The following is a 21,488-nucleotide window of genomic DNA, read 5'->3' on the forward strand; positions in this document are numbered from 1 at the left end:
TGTGCCCATCAAAAGCTGCCACTGTGTCCACCAAAAGCAGCCACAGTGCCCATCAAACACTGCCACTGTGCCCATCAAACGCAGCCACTGTGCCCATCAAACGCTGCCACTAGGGATGAGCCGAACACCCCCCGGTTCGGTTCGCACCAGAACCCGCGAACGGACCGAAAGTTCGCACGAACGTTAGAACCCCATTGACGTCTATGGGACTCGAACGTTCGAAATCAAAAGTGCTCATTTTAAAGGCTAATTTGCATGGTATTGTCCTAAAAAGGGTTTGGGGACCCGGGTCCTACCCCAGGGGACATGTATCAATGCAAAAAAAACTTTTAAAAACGGCCGTTTTTTCGGGAGCAGTGATTTTAATGATGCTTAAAGTAAAAAAAAAAAAGTGAAATATTCCTTTAAATATCGTACCTGGGGGGTGTCTATAGTATGCCTGTAAAGTGACGCGTGTTTCCCATGTTTAGAACAGTCCCTGCACCAAATGTCATTTTTAAAGGAAAAAATCTCATTTAAAACTGCTTGCGGGTTTAATGTCATGTCGGGTCATGGCAATATGGATGAAAATCAGTGAGACAAACGGCATGGGTACCCCCCAGTCCATTACCAGGCCCTTTGGGTCTTGTATGGATATTAAGGGGAACCCCGCACCCAAATTAAAATAAGGAAAGGTGTGGGGCCACCAGGCCCTATATACTCTGAACAGCAGTATACAGGCGGTGCAAACAAGACAGGGACTGTAGGTTTGTTGTTAAGTAGAATCTGTTTGTAATTTTGAACATTTTTAACGTGTTTAGCTCCAGCCAAAAAATCTTTTCTAAGCTTTTTGGAAAACATAGGGAAGGGTTATCACCCCTGTGACATTTGTTTTGCTGTCTTTCCTCCTCTTCAGAAGATTTCACCTCACTTTTTTGTCCCAATGAAAAATGTTTTTTGAAAATTTGGGTTTTTTTGTGGAACAAGGATTGGAAAGCATCAGTGGAAAGGAGAACTTGTTTTCCCATATTAACTCTTACAGGAGAGAATTTCCCTTCCTAGGGGTAGATTTCATCTCACTTCCTGTTGTCTCCTTCCGTTTGCAAGTAGGAGTCGTTTGTAAGTTAGATGTTTGAAAGTAGGGTCCTGCCCTATATACTCAGCAGAAATTTGGGCCTTAGGTGTTGCTGTGGCCACAACACTGTAAGCCCTCACAGGGCCCTGCTGTGAAATATTAGATCAAGAATTGTAATTACATGCCCCTGTTGAACAGGAGCTGAAAAATTAGGCCTTAGGCACTGGTGCTGGTGCCACAACACTGCAACCCCTCACAGACACTCTAGTTGGAACGCAGGAACGAGCCCTGCTGCAAATTATTGCTTCAAAAATTGTAATTACACGCCCCTGTTAGACAGGGGCAGAAAAATTGGGCCTTAGGCACTGGTGCTGGTGCCACAACACTGCAACCCCTCACAGACACTCTAGTTGGAACGCAGGAACGAGCCCTGCTGCAAAGTATTGCATCAAAAATTGTAATTACACGCCCCTGTTAGACAGGGGCAGAAAAATTGGGCCTTAGGCACTGGTGCTGGTGCCACAACACTGCAACCCCTCACAGACACTCTAGTTGGAACGCAGGAACGAGCCCTGCTGCAAAGTATTGCATCAAAAATTGTAATTACACGCCCCTGTTAGACAGGGGCAGAAAAATTGGGCCCTAGGCACTGGTGCTGGTGCCACAACACTGCAACCCCTCACAGACACTCTAGTTGGAATGCAGGAACGAGCCCTGCTGCAAAGTATTACATCAAAAATTGTAATTACACGCCCCTGTTAAACAGGGGCTGAAAAATTGTGCCTTAGGCACTGGTGGTGGCGCCCAGAACCAAAAATGTTCTTACAAGCTATCAGCGTGATGATTGAGGAGGAAGAGGATAATTACTCAGGGATAGTCACTCAGCATCAGCATAGGCAGTCTTTGAAGGGATCTGAGATTTCAAAAAAAATTATTCGGTTACATCAGCATCAGGTGCTTGGTAGCTGGTGGTGATCCAAGACTCATTCATTTTTATGAAGGTCAGCCGATCGACCGAGTCGGTGGACAGACGCACCCTGTGATCGGTTACCACGCCTCCAGCAGCACTGAATGTGCGTTCCGAAAGAACGCTGGATGCAGGACAGGCCAGTAGCTCAATTGCATACTGTGCAAGCTCTGGCCAGTGATCCATCCTCAAGACCCAGTAACCCAGAGGATTTTCGGTGGGAAAGGTGTCCAAGTCTGATCTTGCCCCTAGGTATTCCTGCACCATGTAAAACAGACGCTGGCGATGGTTGCTGGAACCGATCATACCTTGGGGCTGCGGACCAAAAAATTGTCTGAACGCATCGGTCAGACGGCCACCTTCTCCACCGCTCCTTCTTTGACTGACCGAAGCCTCAGCAACACGTTGTCCAGAAACAGGAGTTTGTAACCTCCCAGTCTCTGGGAACGCGTTGCACAGACCTTTCTGCAAGGCCTCCCGAAGATGTTTCATCCTCTGCTCCCTCTGCGATGGCAAGATAAGGTCCGCAACCTTACCCTTGTAACGTGGATCAAGGAGGGTTGCCAGCCAGTATTGGTCCTTCTCCTTGATACCACGAATACGAGGATCCTTACGCAGGCTTTGCAGGATCAGGGAGGCCATGCAGCGTAGGTTTGCTGAGGCATTCGGTCCGGAGTCCTCTGGGTCACTAAGAACGACATGGTCCGCAGCCACCTCCTCCCAGCCACGTACAAGTCCATGTGTTTCTTGGGACTGATCCCTTAAAGACTGCTGCTGATGCTGAGTGCCAGGCTCCACCTCCATACTGACACAATCTTCCTCCTCCTCCTCTTCCTCCTCGTCCTCTTCCTGTGTGATCGGCGGGCACGCAGGAACACTGTCTGGATAAAGGGGGCCTTGAGAGCTAAGGAAGTCCTCCTCTTCCTGCCTCTGTTCTGCCTCAAGTGCCCTGTCCATTATTCCACGCAGCGTGTGCTCCAACAGGTGGACAAGGGGGACAGTGTCACTGATGCATGCACTGTCACTGCTCACCATCCTCGTGGCCTCCTCGAATGGTGACAGGACAGTGCATGCATCCCTGATCATGGCCCACTGGCGTGGGGAAAAAAAACCAAGCTCCCCTGACCCTGTCCTGGTGCCATAGTCGCACAGGTACTCATTGATGGCCCTCTGCTGCGTGTGCAGCCGCTGCAGCATGGCCAACGTTGAGTTCCACCTGGTGGGCATGTCACAGATTAGGCGGTTCTTGGGCAGGTTAAACTCCTTTTGGAGGTCCGTCAGCCGAGCACTGGCATTATATGACCGGCGGAAATGCACACAGACTTTCCTGGCCTGCCTCAGGACATCCTGTAAGCCCGGGTACCTGCCCAAGAACCGCTGCACCACCAAGTTAAGGACGTGAGCCAAACAGGGCACATGGGTCATTTGTCCCTGTCGGAGGGCAGAGAGGAGGTTGGTGCCATTGTCGCAAACCACCATTCCTGCCTTAAGTTGGCGTGGCGTCAACCACCTCTGAACCTGCCCCTGCAGAGCTGACAGAACCTCTGCCCCAGTGTGGCTCCTGTCCCCCAAGCACACCAGCTCAAGCACCGCATGGCATCTTTTGGCCTGCGTACTTGCGTAGCCCCTTGAACGCCTACGGAGCACCGCTGGTTCCGAGGAAGAGGCCATGGAGGAAGAAGAAGAGGAGGGGGTGGAGGAGAGAGGTGTGTCACAATCAGCATTTTGGAGGCGTGGTGGCAGAACAACCTCCAACACTACTGCACCTTGTCCTGCATCCTTCCCAGCTGCCAGCAGAGTCACCCAATGCGCCGTGAAACTTAGGTAACGTCCCTGTCCATGCCTGCTGGACCATGAGTCAGCGGTAATATGCACCTTACCGCTGACCGCCCTGTCCAGCGAGGCATGGACATTGCCTTCCACATGCCGGTAGAGAGCCGGAATCGCCTTCCGTGAGAAAAAGTGGCGTTTGGGTACCTGCCACTGAGGAACCGCACATTCCACAAACTCACGGAAGGGGGCAGAGTCTACCAACTGAAAAGGCAGCAGTTGAAGTGCTAGCAATTTTGCCAAGCTAGCATTCAACCGCTGGGCATGTGGATGGCTGGGAGCAAACTTCTTTCGGCGGTGCAGCAGCTGGGGCAGGGAAATTTGCCTGGTACAATCTGACGTCGGTGTACCAAAAGCAGATTGCCCACAAGTACTTGGCTGTGACACACCTAATTCTACACCTTCATTCCTCTCACTGCAGGTCTCAGAGAGGACTGAAGGTCTAGTGGGGTTGGAAATCTCAGCTGATGAGGAGCAAGGAGAGATCCTCTTTGTTCTTTGGTGTGGGTCTTTTAGATACGCTTGCCAACGAACTGCATGGCAGGTCAACATATGTCTGGTCAAGCATGTGGTACCCAAGCGGGAGATATTTTGGCCACGCGAGATACGCTTGAGACATATGTTGCAAATAGCAGCGGTGCGATCTGATGCACTCGTCTCAAAAAAGGCCCACACCAAAGAACTTTTTGAATAACGCGCAGAGACTGCAGCGCCCTGCACATGTGGAGCTTTGGGGTGTGATGCAGTCAATGTGCTGCCCTTAGGCTGGCCCCTGGAGGGCATCCTGCCTCGTTGGTGATGTGCTGCCGCCTCCTCCTCCTCCTCCTCCTCCTCCTCCTCCTCCTCCTCCTCTCTCCTATCAGGCACCCACGTTGAGTCAGTGACCTCATCATCCCCTCCCTCCTCATCACTGGAGCAAACCTGGCAGTATGCTGCAGCAGGGGGAGCATGACTGCCAGATTGCTGTCCTTCTTGGGCACCCCCTCTGTCCGCGCTCATGTTACTGCCTTCATCGAGCTCAGTATCGTCATCAGAGCCTTCCAAACGCTGGGCATCCTCCTGGAGCATGTACCCAACACTGTGGTCAAACAGTTCGAGGGAATCCTCATGAGGACATGGTGGAGCTAGGGAAGGAGTCACTGATGACATTGAGCTGAGGGAAGAGGCCGCTGCTTTGCCAGACAAAGCACCCTGGGCATGGGTGAGAGAGGATGAGGAGGATGAGGACGGCTTGGTCATCCACTCGACCAAGTCTTCCGCATGTTGCGGCTCAACATGGCCAGCTGCCGAAAAAAAGGCCAAGCGTGTCCCATGGCCACGTGCTGATGAGGATGCACCGTCTCCACGACCAGCACTAGACACAGAGCCTGCTTGCCCTCTCTTATTGGCTTGTGACTGTCTGCCTCTCCTTCTTGGCCTTCCAGACATACTAATGGCCTGTAGCTGCACTAAGCTGGGATAGAACACCTGTAATTTTCTTCAAGTAGCTTTATATACTGTAACCAGACAAGCCTGCCTGTCAGTAGGAAGATAACAGGAACGGATCTAGCTGAACACTGTGAGCAGGACGCACTGTACTAAATGTAAATAGTCTAGCTGCCTGACCGTGGTACTAATAGGATCAAATAGAACACCTGTAATTTTCTTCAGGTAGCTTTATATACTGTAACCAGACAAGCCTGCCTGTCAGTAGGAAGATAACAGGAACGGATCTAGCTGTACACTGTGAGCAGGACGCACTGTACTAAATGTAAATAGTCTAGCTGCCTGACCGTGGTACTAATAGGATCAAATAGAACACCTGTAATTTTCTTCAGGTAGCTTTATATACTGTAACCAGACAAGCCTGCCTGTCAGTAGGAAGATAACAGGAACGGATCTAGCTGAACACTGTGAGCAGGACGCACTGTACTAAATGTAAATAGTCTAGCTGCCTGACCGTGGTACTAATAGGATCAAATAGAACACCTGTAATTTTCTTCAGGTAGCTTTATATACTGTAACCAGACAAGCCTGCCGGTCAGTAGGAATTTAACAGGAACGGATCTAGCTGAACACTGTGAGCAGGACGCACTGCACTAAATGTAAATAGCAGGAACGGATCTAGCTGAACACTGTGAGCAGGACGCACTGCACTAAATGTAAATAGTCTAGAAGATAACAGGAACGGATCTAGCTGAACACTGTGAGCAGGACGCACTGCATTAAATGTAAATAGTCTAGATAGAAGATAACAGGAACGGATCTAGCTAAACTGAATACAGTGTATATATATATATGCAACACCTGGGATGCATATATATACACAATACACTGTAAGTGCAGCTAACTGACTGACTGTTCTGCCTAATCTATCTAACTCAAATCAAATGACACTGTCTCTCTCTCTCTCTATCTCTCAGCACACCGGAACACACACTACACAGGGCCGCCGTGCAGGCGGCCTTATATAGTGTGGGGTGTGTACTAAATGCCCTGAGCCGTAATTGGCCAAAGCCACCCTGGCTTTGGCCAATTACAGCTCTCTCTACTGACAGCGCTGTGATTGGCCAAGCATGCGGGTCATAGTGCATGCTTGGCCAATCATCAGCCAGCAATGCACTGCGATGCCGCAGTGAATTATGGGCCGTGACGCGCCACACGAATTTAGCGCGAACGGCCCATAACGTTCGCAATTCGGCGAACGATCGAACAGCCGATGTTCGAGTCGAACATGGGTTCGACTCGAACACGAAGCTCATCCCTAGCTGCCACTGTGCCCATCAGACGCTGCCACTGTGCCCATCAAAGGCAGCCACTGTGCCATCAAACGCTGCCACTGTGCCCATCAAACGCTGCCACTGTGCCCATCAAACGCTGCCACTGTGCCCATCAAAGCAGCCATTGTGCCCATCAAACGCAGCCACTGTGCCCATCAAACGCTGCCACTGTGCCCATCAATCATTTCAATCTATAATTTCTTGTTTTTCAATTTCTTGCTTTTCAAGCTCATGTTATATTGTAATGTTTAAACGCTGATTTTGTTGGAAGTACCAATAAATATAGCCTTATTAATAATTTTCATTTTTATTCTCGTGCGTGATTGTGTAGACAGGGCCCCAGTGCACTTTATTGCCCAGGGGCCTATAATGCTCTTAAGATGGCCCTGTCTGGAGGTGTGAACCCACCCTTAGTCATATTTTAGTCATCTGAATTGTTTAATGTTAGTCGTATTTTAGTTGACTAAAATCCCCAGTACATTTTAGTTGACTAAAATCTAATGGGTTTAGTTAAATTTGAATGCATTTAAGCTTTTCTTTAGAATTGCCAAACTCATTATATACTCCTGAAGTAACAATCCGATGTTAGTACAGCGATCTCCCCTGCTGTGATATTGTGTTCTGACGCGGATGGCCCCCCGCCAGAACATCAATGGTAGAAACTACCAACCCGCGCAAATGGAAGCTGGTAAGATTAATATAAAATTGATTTAGGAGCAGCACAATATAAGGATAAGTGAAAAGACAATAATTAACGAATTCATTACAAACCGCGCTCCCTTTAAAGTGCAAGTGCAAATATCACACACTGGTGTAAATAAAAATTGTGTCAAAAAAGACACTAATGAATAGCTTTCGACTGAGTGAAGTCAGAAAGCAATCAAACATCAAAAAAATTTTAAAAGGTCAAAATCAAGTCAAAGCAATAGTCACAGTAAGTACAGCCAGAAAGCTTCACACGATCACGGCTTGGTTCAGGTGCTGGAACTCAGATAACGCTAAAGTTGCTTGGATGGATGCAAGTGAACTCCCGAATAGAGATGGACTTGGCTTACTTCACGATGGGAGTTCTTTATTCATTTCCTCCTCATTCATGGCACTAATGGTCTTTAATGACTCATCTCTATTTGGGAATTCACTTGCATCCATCCAAGCAGCTACAGCGTTATCTGAGTTCCAGCACCTGAACCAAGCCGTGATCGTGTGAAGCTTTCTGGCTGTATTTGAAGCGCTTTTGACTCCTGTCATGGGAGTCACCACAATCTAGTGAGTAGGTTGTGTGGCCGGTGATGGTGGTGGATTACTGTTTCCTGATGTTTCACTGAACTCCAGGAGGATTTATCCAGAAGTTTGATTTCTACACCATTTTTGAACACTATTTGTTTTTGAATTTGATTTTTTTCATATTTTGAACTGTTGCTTTCTCTTGATTTTGACCTTTTAAATTTTTTTTGATGTTTGATTGCTTTCTGACTTCACTCAGTCGAAAGCTATTCATTAGTGTCATTTTTGACACAATTTTTATTTACACCAGTGTGTGATATTTGCACTTACACTTTAAAGGGAGTGCGGTTTGTAATTAGTTTGTTAATTATTGTCTTTCCCCCGCCAGAACACTCTGCTGGCCAATGGCTGAGAGCGCTGATCAGGATCTTTTTAGGTCATGCCCCTTTGACAAAAGCCGGCCGATTTCTGCTGGACTGGCTGCAGTACACACGGTCCAAATGTCGGCCAGTTTCTATTGAACTGGCCGATGCCGCCCAACATTCAGCCCGTGTGTACGGGATATAACAAAGAGTTAAATATCTCAAGGAATGTGTTGTACATTGTATGTTAATACACTTAAAAAATCTGTCCCCAGTGTCCCTATAGTGTATTGTTCAGCAATCTATAAGCAATACTAGCTGCCTTTTGAGTCCCCATGTATAACACTGCTCCAAAGAAACAAGAAGAGTAAGAAATGTATGTTTTGTTATCCTGTGTGAATGTAACATTTATTGAAGGTTTTTCAAATTTGGCTGCAAAGTTGGAAAACACTTTAAATCTGATGTCAACTAATTTGTAAGCTTTTTGTAGATACAGATGAGAAGGAAGCGTTGAGGTGGTGGTTTTGTAGCCTGATGACCCTTCAGCTTCCCGCAGGGCAAACTGTGCAAATCTGTTTTGTTAATCTGATATTCTGGGAAATCTGGTCTGTGAATGATGCATGTCTGAGTTAAAATTGGATATTGGAAGTTAGCTCCAAGCAGTTTGGAGATTTCTTGAGGAATGTAAGTGCTTAATAGCTCCCTGGTCATTGCCTTTTATCATGATGTCTTGGTATAGCCGGTATTCGAAACATCCAGTAATGGATGGAGGCACTCATAAATTCTGGAGTGATAATGGACAAGCCCCAACAGGTCCACATCCAGGGGTTGCCAGAGATGATTTGTGTCCAACTGGCAAACATTGAATTCTGCATGGTAACAATGAAATATTTTCAGGAAAATACTGCTTGGACCTTGAAGAAGGGGACACACCCCGAAAGCTCGTCCATGAAAAATGATATGTTAGTGCAAATAAAAAAAGTATCACGGACAGTACTCAATTTTCTCAGGAAAATACTCAAAGGCCTTTACACTGAGTGATATCTACCCACTGCATGTGCTGTCTTTGGAGCGTGTACTATTTATAATGTATTTTTACTATTGCTCAAGTTCAATAGTTAATTTAGATGTAAACCCAATAAGTAAAAGCTCACATAAGTTATAATATATTAATGCAACTCGTTTTCAATCTTTTTGTAAATTTACAGTTTTCATTAAATGAATCCCTGGTGATTCAGCAATGAAGGTCCTAGTTTACTCGCTTCCTATTAAAGGGTGACAACTGTCTCAAATTTGGTATTACTCTATCATATGTGACCCTGATGGAGCTTATAAGCGGCCATGCCAACACACTTTGCACAGGCATGGTCCAATGTTGTCACTATCAGGAAGCCAGTCCAAAATAATGATATGCAGCCATTGCTGAAGTGCATGAAGACAGGAATTGGCTAAAAGGGAATGGAGGAGATCAGCAGCACTGAGGTGCAAGAACAGATTAAAAAATAATGAAAACAGGATTCTATGGTGGAAAACGGCAACTGTTTATGTGCACAACGCAAACTGTCATCAAATTAGCGTTTTGAGTAAATGCAGTCTGTGTTGATGGTTTCCTGGAAGTCTTACGGGTTTTCTCTATTGTCTTCACAGAAACATGAGCTCAGCAGGCCCAGAGGGACGACAAGCCATGAGAGAATGTGATGGCCTCATCGACTCCCTTGTACATTACGTCAGAAAGAGTATCGCTGACTACAAACCAGACGACAGGGTAACTCCTACATTAACAATAGATTTCTTGATTCACATTTGGCATCAAGAGAAAACAGTGTAACAGTGTGTAGTAATTTTCTAAACTTATTATGTTTCAGTCCTTCTCCTTTTAGATGCTTTTCTCTTGGCACATATATATATATAATATATATATATATATACTGTATATCCATTTATATATGGAGGTTTCCTATTTGTAGTACTTCAAAAACAGAACAGTGTAATTCCCTGTTTTCAAGGATTATCTTCCTTTCCCTGTCTTCCCCATCTTCCCTATCTTATCTAATGAATAAAGGGGGCACAATATTGGCCCACTTTCCTGAGGCTGTGGCCTCCCCACCCAGGGTTAATTAAATCAGCTTAGTGTTACATAGTATAGCTATAGGGGGTTTTGTATTTAAGGAGGCTGCCCCTTTAAGAAGTGAGAATAGGGAATTTGGGATGACCCAATCAGAACCCTGGGAAGGTTCTGGAACACCTGGGAAAGGTTGCAAGAGAGGGGTTCTCCCTCTTTCCTGTGGCACTGAAAGAAGACAGGAGCTCCCTCCCTCCCACCTCAGGTGCGAGCACGTTTATGTGGTTGGGTCACCCTGGATTTCTAGGGGGGACTGTTATTTATATTTAAATATATGGATTACTGCTTGAGTTTTAATAACTGAGCAGAAAGAAAACAGTTTGGTTGAATTTATGATGTTATTATGATAATAAAAGAGTTATGGATAATACTTTATTTAAACCAATAAAGGTGCCGCGGCCAATTTTTTTGCCAAAACTGATGTTTTGTGTGTTAATTATTTGGTAAGGTATTTTGTGGTGGGTGTGGCCTACAGTCTCATTGTAATTTTCCCTCCATATTCTCATTTTTTTCCTCATTTATTTTTTACTTATTGTGGTTTATCCCAAACTAATGTGCACAGAGGCTTAAGATATTGTATACCATACACTTTATTATAATTGTTGTTGTTGTTGTTCAGTCGTTTAGTCATGTCTGACTCTTCCTGACCTCATGTACCATAGCACACCAGGCTTTTCTGTCCTCCGCTGCCTTCTGGAGCTTGTTTTGATGATGCTATCTAGTGTAAAAAAAGTACCCCGCGCTGCCTGAAATGAGTGGTAGCATCTAACACAACAAAAGATGATTTTGCTATATTCAAGGAAGTATATAAGTGTAGCGCTAAAGTGATTAAATTGTTTGGCGAAACCAAATTGAACAGACTAGTGAATGGGAATCATAAAATGACTATAAATTGGTTAATATAAATCCAAAAACATGATAATTGATACAATATGTCAAAAAAATATATATATAATAAATCACAAAAAATTCCACGTGTAATGAGTGCCGTGTGAATAACTGAAAAAGTGAAATATTGCTGGAAGAAGTAAAATATATCAAGTGCTTTGTAAAAAATAGTGGCGGCACGTCTCAATAGTGCTTGATATCACTTCAAAAATGTGAGTGTTTTTTACTTTTAATAAGAATTTTAATAGTTCATATGGAATTATGCTATGTGGCCCTCTTTTTCCATTTCTCTTACCCCATTGATTGACATCTGACACCATCCAATGCACAATCACCTTTATATGGAGACGGATTTTCCATGCAATTTGGGACGTATTGGGTTTCCAGTCAGAGAGGATTCCTAAGACTACGCCCTGGTAATCCTTTGATAACACAAGCCTGTTTGACTCATAGAACGTATGTCCTTTTGAGTTCAAACCATTTGGTAAGCCTACATCTGCTTCGGTGGTGGTTTTGCTGCACTGTTGTCTCCAGTTTTTTTATACTAGGGTGGACTTTCAACTCTTTCACAGACTTAATCCTTATATTTTTTTCTTCACAAATACTTATTTTACTTTTTCCAGCAATATTTCACTTTTTCAGTTATTCACACGGCACTCATCAAATGTGGAATTTTTTGTGATTTATTATATATATATATTTTTGACATATTGTATCAATTATCATGTTTTTGGATTTATATTATCCAATTCATAGTCATTTTATGATTCACATTCACTAGTCTGTTCAATTTGGTTTCGCCAAACAATTTAATCACATTAGCGCTACACTTATATACTTCCTTGATGATGCTATCTATCCATCTTGCTTTCTGTCATCATCTTCTCCTTTTTCCTTCCATGTTTCCCAATGAGTCCGATCTGTGCATTAGGTGGCCAAAGTATTTGAGTTTCAGCTTCAGGATCTGTCGTTCCAGTGAATATTCAGGGTAGATTTCCTTCAGGATTGACTGGTTTGATCTTCTTGCCGTCCAAGGGAATTTATTATAATTCCATGTACTTTAAAAAGGAAAATGAATAAAGAGATATTTGAACTAAATGTGATCGTATAATGGAACAATGAAGAAAAGGATTTCCCTTGACTGCAAACTGGCTCATTGATGACATTTTGAAAAGGAGATGTGTCCACTCCAAGGGCGGATATGCCATTTGTGCTGCACAACGGCCCTCTGGGACTTTGCGGTCCAGTTGTACTAGTTGTGGGTCAGATAGGTGCAGGGAAACCTCCCAGCTGTCACAATGATTTGCACAGTGCTCACTTCTAGCTATCTGTCATTAAGTACACTGTAAATAAGTATTTTTACTTTGTCAGCAGCTGAACCAAAAAATTGGTTCTGCATGGGGGATCCTTGGGGACGCTGTCCAATAATGGTCCACACTAAAGCCAAAATTGTGAATGACAACTGTAGTCTGTTTCTCTGTGAATTTTATCCCGGACTGTTACTAATTTAAACAAATTCACAAATCTGTTGAATTTCCCTTATTTCAGAGAGTACTATAAGGAGGGTTATCTCTGGGGTTTTGAGTAAGTTATTCATTTAATTGTTTATGTAAGGCTAATAATCTGTCCCATTGTATTACTACATTCTAGGCCACAGAAAACTGTGTGTGTATCTTGCACAACTTGTCGTACCAGTTGGAATCTGAGCTACCAGCCCGATACAGCAAGTTTTTCTATGTACAGAACAGGAATGAGGCTCCCAGCGACACAAACGTTGGCTGTTTTGGTGGTCGTAGTAGGAAAGTTAAAGAGGTGAGTGCTGAGATATGACCTGTTCTCGAAATACAGCGCGCTTTATACATAAAACTGAAAAAAAATGGAAGACTGGAGACATTATCTATGTTATCCAGTCCAGATTGTTTTGTTCATTGTTTATTATGTTTTTTTATTTGGGGATCCTAAACACCTTCTTTTTAAAGTAATTGTAAAGCCTATTTTTTTTTATATTAAAATAAAAATAGGGTATACTTACCTGTTCTGTACAATGGTATTGCACAGAGAAATCTCCTGACACCTCTTCTGGAGTCCCCTTTTCAGCACTGTCTACTCCTCTTCTTGTGCTGAGAGGGCACCAGTGCAGGCGTGCTCCTAAGCAGGGCTGTGTGCTTCCATAGACACGCTCAACGCGGCTCGGCCACACCACCCGAGCCCTCATCGCCTGACTGACAGCAGCAGGAGCCAATGGCTCCCTCTGCTCTCAGTGGCTCCTGTAAAAGCAAGAAGTGAGAAGAGCTGCAGATGGGCACAGTGCTGGATCGAGAGATGACTTAGGTAAGGGTTAGGGGAGCACATCAAATGGTGCAGGGCAGAGGCGGCCCATCCACAATCCATGGCGGCCCCTAGGCTTTAGTTGGATAACGCCCCCCCCCCCCCCCACACACACACACACACACACACACACTTGTGCACGGGATGCATTAAGGTAAAAAATGTTAGCATTACAAAACTACATGATTATAATGCAGCATATGGAATACCCAGATATCATTTTTAATTCTCCTGTTTTTACAGCAGTGGGGAGACACCCCAGTACCAGAGGAAATCAGCAACCCACGAGGGGTTGAATGGCTGTGGAACTCTATTGTTGTACGAATGTACCTGTCACTCATTGCCAAGAGCACCCGAAATTATACGCAGGAAGCATCCCTGGGATCGCTCCAGAATCTTACCGCTGGTAATGGATCGGTAAGAACTGCTCTCCTTAAGGGGAATTTATATAACAATTTATGTTAGATATTACGTTTTGTATAGATATACATATTACCTATTATCTTATGCATGAGCTCTCTATGGGCTTTCTGTTTCACAGTCCTGAATAAAAGAAGATATCCTGTTAGCTATCATGTGATTCTGCAGCAGGTAGAGAGATAGAATGGCAGCATATGCTAATGAGATTTACAACTTTAAAGAGACCCTGTCACCAACTTGAAAAATTGCAATTGAAGCACAGAAAAAACATTAACTACTTACTTGCAGTGTTTTTCCTTTCCATAGATTATTTTTATTCCATTGCAATGTGCCTTTAAACTTGCTAAAAAATTCACTACTCCAGGAAGAGTCAGTTTCCAAGAACAATCCCCTCCTTCTTTGCACATTATAGCCCTCTCCTCTTTTGGGAGTATCTTATTACTGTCTGTGCTGGCCTAGCTCCTCCAGCTCTCCCTTCACTTCCTTGCATAACTCGTTATGTACAGTTGTGCTCATAAGTTTACATACCCTGGCAGAATTTATGCTTTCTTGGCCATTTTTCAGAGAATATGAATGATAACACAAAAACTTTTCTTTCACTCACGGTTAGTGTTTGGCTGAAGCCATTTATTATCAATCAACTGTGTTTACTCTTTTTAAATCATAATGACAACAGAAACTACCCAAATGACCCTAATCAAAAGTTTACATACCCCAGTTCTTAATACTGTGTATTGCCCCCTTTAACATCAATGACAGCTTGAAGTCTTTTGTGGTATTTGTGGATGAGGCTCTTTATCTTCTCAGATGGTAAAGCTGCCCATTCCTCTTGGCAAAAAGCCTCCAGTTCCTGTAAATTCTTGGGCTGTCTTGCATGAACTGCACAATTGAGATCTCCCCAGAGTGGCTCAATGATATAGAGTTTAGGAGACTGAGGTGGCCACTCCAGAACCTTCGCTTTATTCTGCTGTAGCCAATGACAGGTCGACTTGGCCTTGTGTTTTGGATCATTGTCATGTTGGAATGTCCAAGTACGTCCCATGTGCAGCTTCCTGGCTGATTAATGCAAATGTTCCTCCAGTATTTTTTGATAACATACTGCATTCATCTTGCCATCAATTTTGACCAAATTTCCTGTGCCTTTGTAGCTCACACATCCCCAAAACATCAGCGATCCGCCTCCATGTTTCACAGTAGGAATGGTGTACCTTTCATCATAGGCCTTGTTGACTCCTCTCCCAATGATGGCTGCACTCAGAATGCAGGGTTCAGGAGTACATTGCACTCAGAATGCAGGGTTCAGGAGTGCGTTGCGGTCAGAATGCAGGGTTCAGGAGTGTGTTAGGATCAGAATGCAGAGTTCAGGAGTGCATTGCTGTCAGAATGCAGGGTTCAGGAATGAGTTGCGGTCAGAATGCAGGGTTCAGGGGAGCGTTTCAGTCAGAATTCAGGATCCAGGAGTGTGTTATGCTCAGAATGCAGGGTTCTTGAGTGTGTTATGCTCAGAATGCAGGGTTCAGGAGTGTGTTGCACTCAGAATGCAGGGTTCAGGAGTGTGTTATGCTCACAATGCAGGGTTCAGGAGTGCGTTGTGGTCAGAATGCAGGGATCATGAGTGTGTTGCGCTCAGAATGCAGGGATCAGGAGTGCATTATGCTCAGAATGCAGGGGATCAGGAGTGCATTACGCTCAGAATGCAGGGGATCAGGAGTGCGTTGCGGTCAGAATGCAGGGGATCAGAAATGCGTTGCGGTCAGAATGCAAGGGATCAGGAGTGTATTGCAGGGTTTAGGGGTGCGTTACGTTCAGACTGCAGGGTTTAGGGGTGCGTTCTGTTCAGAATGCAGGGTTTAGGAGTGGGTTGCGCTCAGAATGCAGGGATGGGGGGGGTGATGTGAAGGGTGGTAGAGGACACTGCTATGGGGGTGACCCTGCCCATAACAGTGTCCTCTGCCCCTTCACATCACCCCCCCCACACACACTGAGTGGTGTCTTCTCCCCCCACTTTCCCCTATAGCAGTAACCTCTGCCCCCCCTTTCCTCCCATAGCACAGTATCCTACCTGTTTCCACAGCGGAGACCTGGAGGCAGAGGGCGGGAGCTGGCAGAGAGACTTTTCATATTAGCAAGCTGGTGATTGGTAGGGAGAGAGAGAGACCGGGACATAGATGGCGTGGCGGAGCCGCGGAGGAGGCTGGAGGCTGGAAGGGGGGACAAGCACCGACACATAAAAGGCTAGGGTCGGCGATGCAGGAACCTGTTCGTGGTCTACCTGTCACCTGCCTGCGGTCAACAGTTTATATCGGTTGCCGACCACCACTATAGAGTGTCACTTGAGTGACAGCTCTGGGGTTGCTGACATTTTCAACCAAGATGGCAGCAACCAGCAGCAGCCTTGGGCTTCTTAGATGTAACATACAGGTAAATAACACGCCTAAACTACATCAAAGAGGAACTGCAGCCGACCTCCCCATTTATATTTTTGACCCGCTTACCTGATGGTGATATCTGGACAGTTCTCATCCAGTGGATCCAGCGCTGACACGCTGAGATCATCGCATGCCTGGCCACAGCTCAGTGCCATGCCGCCATGTTTCCTCTGACATCATCGAGAGGCTTGCCGACTCTTCTGGGTTCAGCAGGCAGGCCTATTGATGACGCGCTGATAGGCCCACCCCCTCCTCCTGTTCATCAATGAAAGCCTATGCCTCTTGGGATATGTGACGTACATAACCCAGGAGGCACAGCGGGCAGTGTGCGCGTCATTCACCTAAGGTGAGTGACGTGTAAGGGTAGGCGGGGTGGATTTAACATAAAAAAGAAAAAAAAATGATGCCCTATTCCAGCAGAGGAAAGGAGGAGGGGTGGCAAGGCGGGATTGTTGTTGGGAAGGGAGAAGGTTGAGATGAATGGTCTGGGAACAGGGTCTCTTTAAGTGCACATTTGCTGCAGGGCACATGCTGCAATGACAAGTGAGGTATATCGAGGTGGTAGGTCTTTGTAGCAATAAAAGGTGAATGTTGGCTAATGAACGCATTATACTGAATGCGAAAAGCAAATGTGGTTTGTAAATGCTGCAAGTTTTCCGACGCTTAACCATAAAAAAAAAGAAGCATCCAATGCTCAGTAAATTAAACATTTGTCACCTTTTAAATACGCCCATAAGCAACTCTGACTGTGGAAGTGTACACATAGTGGGAAAATAACGGTACTTTCACAGTGATTTATGTTTGCTACTTCTCTGGGCTTCAGAATAAAATGTCCTTTCTGCCAGATAACAAATCATCCGGGAGAGATGTGACCTTTACTCTGTCATTGCCTCGTAAAATGAACATAACACTGACTTTCCTCAGTTACTGTCAGACAATGACGACTGACAAGTTCATTGTTGTAAAGTGAACATGCTGGTAGAAGTATCTAAACTATAAAAATTGCCAACAAACCATTGAACAGTAGTGATGAGAGAACTGCGCAAAGTTTGATTTGCTAGATGTTGGCCGAAAACACTAAACAAAGTCTAAGGGAGCCAAATCTTGTAAGTTTTTTGTGTGGCCCTTTTGGGCACTGCCATGGGGAATATGTACCAATACAACAAAAATTAAAAGATACCGTTTAATGGAGAGCAGGTCTTTGGATACGCCTTAAAGGGCACCATTAAAAATACACAATTCCTTTTAAATAAAATGCTTGGGAGATGCCTAAACCTGCACATGACATGGTTTACCTGTAGGATACAAAAGTGATATTTCATGAAAGAACTGACCTCCTGAACTGCCTGCCTGCCCACATGCAGAAAGAAGTAGAATGCAGAAATAAATCATATGAGGTGCCAGCGGGATGTGATCACATGTACAATTCTCAGTAAACACCCTGCACACTGTCTGCTGCTCACCCTTAGATATTATTAGCAAACCTTTGCATGACAGGCATTCATGGTTTGCATATATTGCAATACATGCTCATGCTGGTTGTCCGTATCAAAGTGATCCCTCTCAGGCCTGTCCCTACTTTGCAATATAAAGTATGGACTGGACAGAGAGGGATCATTTTGTGATATAACAGTGTGCAGAGGGTTAACTGAGAATTTTTTTAAATAAATGAGTGGAAGGCTATATATAGATACCTCATCCAAACAAAGAATTTAGAAAAAAAAGAAACAATTTTACAGACTTTAACGGTGTCAGAAAGAAACGGAGAAACCAAAATTATATCAAAAATGATTTATTACAAAATATGTTAAAAAAACATAGATAAAACCCATTAAGAGCAGAGCTCATGTATAAATATTAGCCCTGCGAATTTTTAAGTCATAGATTTCCCCATGTGTCAATTAGGACTCGTGTAGACAATTGCATACAAAATGTCGCTAGCATACCAACAAGCTTCTTTCAGAGTGCAAAGCGCTTTATTTTTGTATCATCACATAGAAAAGCAACATTTCGGGACTGAGCATGGACCCTTCCTTGGGTATGTGATCACTTGTTGGTGTCCTGGCAACATATTTTTTACATGCTGTACACCATGACCAGCCCGGCCCCTAATCTCCATGCAGGGCGCCGGACGCATGAATTTCTTTGGGTTTTTTTTGTTTTTGTTTTTTTTAGAAGCACATGATCAGAGCCTGAGGCTCTAATCGTCTTAAAAATGGTTGGGTTTGGGGGGGGGGGGGGGGCTGGGTGGAGCACTTGTGTGACATTAGAGAATGAACATTCGCTATTGTCTTTCTGCTTCTTCTCCGGCCAATCAGGAAGTGGGTCTTAAGACCCGATTGGCAGGGAGGAGAAAGTGACTGGATTGACCGGTAGCAGAAGCAGAGGGGAATTTGCCGAGGAGGAGAAGACAATCGCGACCTGGATGGGGTAAGTAGTGCGGGCCAATCGGCTGATCTGGGGGGGCACTGGGAGGTTTGTTTGCCACCAAAAAGTTGAGCACCAGCTGCCACTGCCCACGTTCTGTGTGCACTTGAAAAGTAGTGAATGTTGATTGAGAGAGTGAAGCTTTAACCACATGGCTAATTCCAGTATAGTATGTGAATAGAATATAACTAATTTTCCAAAGAAGAACACAGACCGAAGCTTTAAACCTTCCCAACTAAAGCAGATAAATGGAGCCCCACTTTAAGCCATTGAAGCCGTAACCAGATAGATGGGGATCACTGTCAACAGATCTTATCCTTGTTGGGAAAATGTCTCTTGACTAAAAAACTGATGCTCTAACTTTGCCGCTTCATTAGGGGTGCAGGGATGCCCCCCCCCCCCTAAATCCATGTGCCCCTAATCTACACGCAGGGCCCTGGACGCATGGATTTCGCATGGGTTTTTTGTTTGTTTTTTTGAAGGACTTGATTTTGACTGACCGAATGGAGGGGGGGTTTGACTGACTGACCGACCGAACAGGGGGGAGTTGGCGGGTGACAGGGCGGTTGTACAGAAGTCTATCAGTAGGTTGACTCTTCTGTACAGCCACAGGGCCTATTCAAGGATTGAAATTTGGCCAGTCCCTGCCGAACCAGCCATACACTACCTGACTTAAGTTTGCATGTTCTCCCTGTGCCTGCGTGGGTTTCCTGCGGGTACTCCGGTTTCCTCCCACACTCCAAAGACATGCTGGTACGTTAATTGGATCCTGTCTAAATTGTCCCTGGTATGTATGAATGTGAGTTAGGGACCTTAGATTGTAAGCTCCTTGAGGGTAGGGACTGATGTGAATGTATATGTAAAACGCTACATAAATTGACGGCGCTATATAAGTAACTGAAATAAAGATAAAATAAATATTTCCATGTATTGCACTTTTGTGCCTCTTCATTGTTGGCTCTTTAAAAAAATGACTGACACCTGGATCATAGATTATGCTTCTGCTCTCTGCCCCAAATAGAGAGGTGGAGTGGTTGATGGATTAAGGGCAGAAAGGGCAGACAAAGGGAAATGGGGGGGGGGGGGGTTGATGGATCACCCGACCACTAATTCCCTCTTCTTTGTCTCTTTCAACTAAAATGTTATTGTTAGCTAAAGCTTTATGGGCCATCACTCAGCAGACATGGAGCTTGACCCCAATACATTAGATTTTTTTGCATCATAGCAGTTACAGAGCACAATGTGGTACTCCCTGGTACGGGAGAGGTGAAGACTGTTGTCTTACAGCCGCATTCCTCTTGTAACAAAGGAATTTCCTTGTTGAACCGTATCAGTGGAATGTTACTGAAGACCTTAGATAAAATTCTGACCTTCACATTCACTGCTAATACATCCATGGTTTTAATGCCACAAACTGAAAAAAAATTGTTCCCACAAATTTTAGATCTGTTTCACTGTATTTTTATCTGACACGCCACCTCTCCCTGTGATCACACTGCAACATTGGAACTTTGCAGCAAGTCACAAGGTGAAAGGCTGTCGTGGCTTTTTTTTTCCTAATTATATCTGTGTAAGCAAGATATCCTGACATCAAAACATGTTCTTTATACAATCTAAAGTCAGCCAGATGCCAGGCAAATTATATAAGCTCTTGCCAGAAGAGACCATTTTGGACAGTTCTAAAAAAGGAACTGATATAGAAATATTGTAAAGCAACCACACATTGTGTAAATTTCTGCCAAATTGAACTTTCAGTTGAATTGCTCGTTTATATCTAGGGGAGCAATAATAGTAAAAATGCTTACCCGATCCTCCACTCTTCCCTGCAGCTAGACTGGTCCCCACAGCTTTTGTAGACCTAGTGGTCTAGGGTCCCGACTTCAAGATCAGAGCAGGGTTCATAGCCCTGCTCTGGACTTGAGGACACCGAGGGATAATCCACCACGGTATTGTGTGAGAGAGCTGTCTGCCAGGGGAGCAGAGGATCAAGTAAGTAAAACCTTTTTCCCTCTTTTTCAGTCCAGAATTGGGACTTAAATTGGCTCAAAACATTCCAGGTGCATCAACACAAAAGGTGTTTCTTTGGAAATCAGCCACAGTATGAGTAGAAAAGCCTGTCCCCTGCCAGCATACAAGTGTTACACTGGCAAAGTATTAAGAAGCTGCACTTAACATGAAAACATATCTGGTACTAGATACACTTTAAAGTGGAGTTCCGCCTGCCCCTTTGAAAATGAAAAGCTACATACTGGCGCTGCAGACTTTTAACATTAGGACACTTACTTGTGCAGCGATGTCGGCACTGCAGCTGATGTTTCCATCGGCTGGTTGGGTGCTGCCACCGCCATTGTTGGTAAGGGAACCCGGCAGTGTAGCCTTTCGGCTTCACAGCTGGGTCCCTACTGCGCATGCATGAAGCGCACTGCACTCTCTTACTGGCCTGGCTGAAGAGGAGGGAGGAGGAGGGGGACAGAGCTGCTGACGTAATTCGCCGCAGCCCGGTACCCTGGAAGTGGAGACAGGGTACCTGTAAAAAACAGGTATCCACCCCCCACCCCCCCCCGAAAGGTGCCAAATGTGGCACCGGAGGGGAGGAGGAAACAGATAAGCGGAAGTTCCACTTTTGGGTGGAACTCCGCTATAAAATATCACATTACCACAAACTAATCCTGAACTAT

General features: G+C 44.9%; 1 protein-coding gene across 4 annotated transcripts in view; it reads left to right on the top strand.

Moving 5' to 3' along the window:
• Positions 1 to 21,488, top strand: part of PKP2 (plakophilin 2) — a 177,227-nt gene that overhangs the window by 144,430 nt on the left and 11,309 nt on the right. For 3 of the 4 annotated variants that reach the window (XM_073621733.1, XM_073621732.1, XM_073621735.1), the window contains exons 7-9: positions 9,844 to 9,961; positions 12,857 to 13,018; positions 13,778 to 13,951. In XM_073621733.1, coding sequence (XP_073477834.1) covers positions 9,844 to 9,961; positions 12,857 to 13,018; positions 13,778 to 13,951 — 454 coding nt within the window. The remainder of the gene's footprint in view (positions 1 to 9,843; positions 9,962 to 12,856; positions 13,019 to 13,777; positions 13,952 to 21,488) is intronic. The other variant, XM_073621734.1, reaches the window with a different exon arrangement.

The sequence above is a fragment of the Aquarana catesbeiana genome, linkage group LG03 (genome assembly GCF_042186555.1).
Source record: "Aquarana catesbeiana isolate 2022-GZ linkage group LG03, ASM4218655v1, whole genome shotgun sequence".
Lineage (NCBI taxonomy): Eukaryota > Metazoa > Chordata > Amphibia > Anura > Ranidae > Aquarana > Aquarana catesbeiana.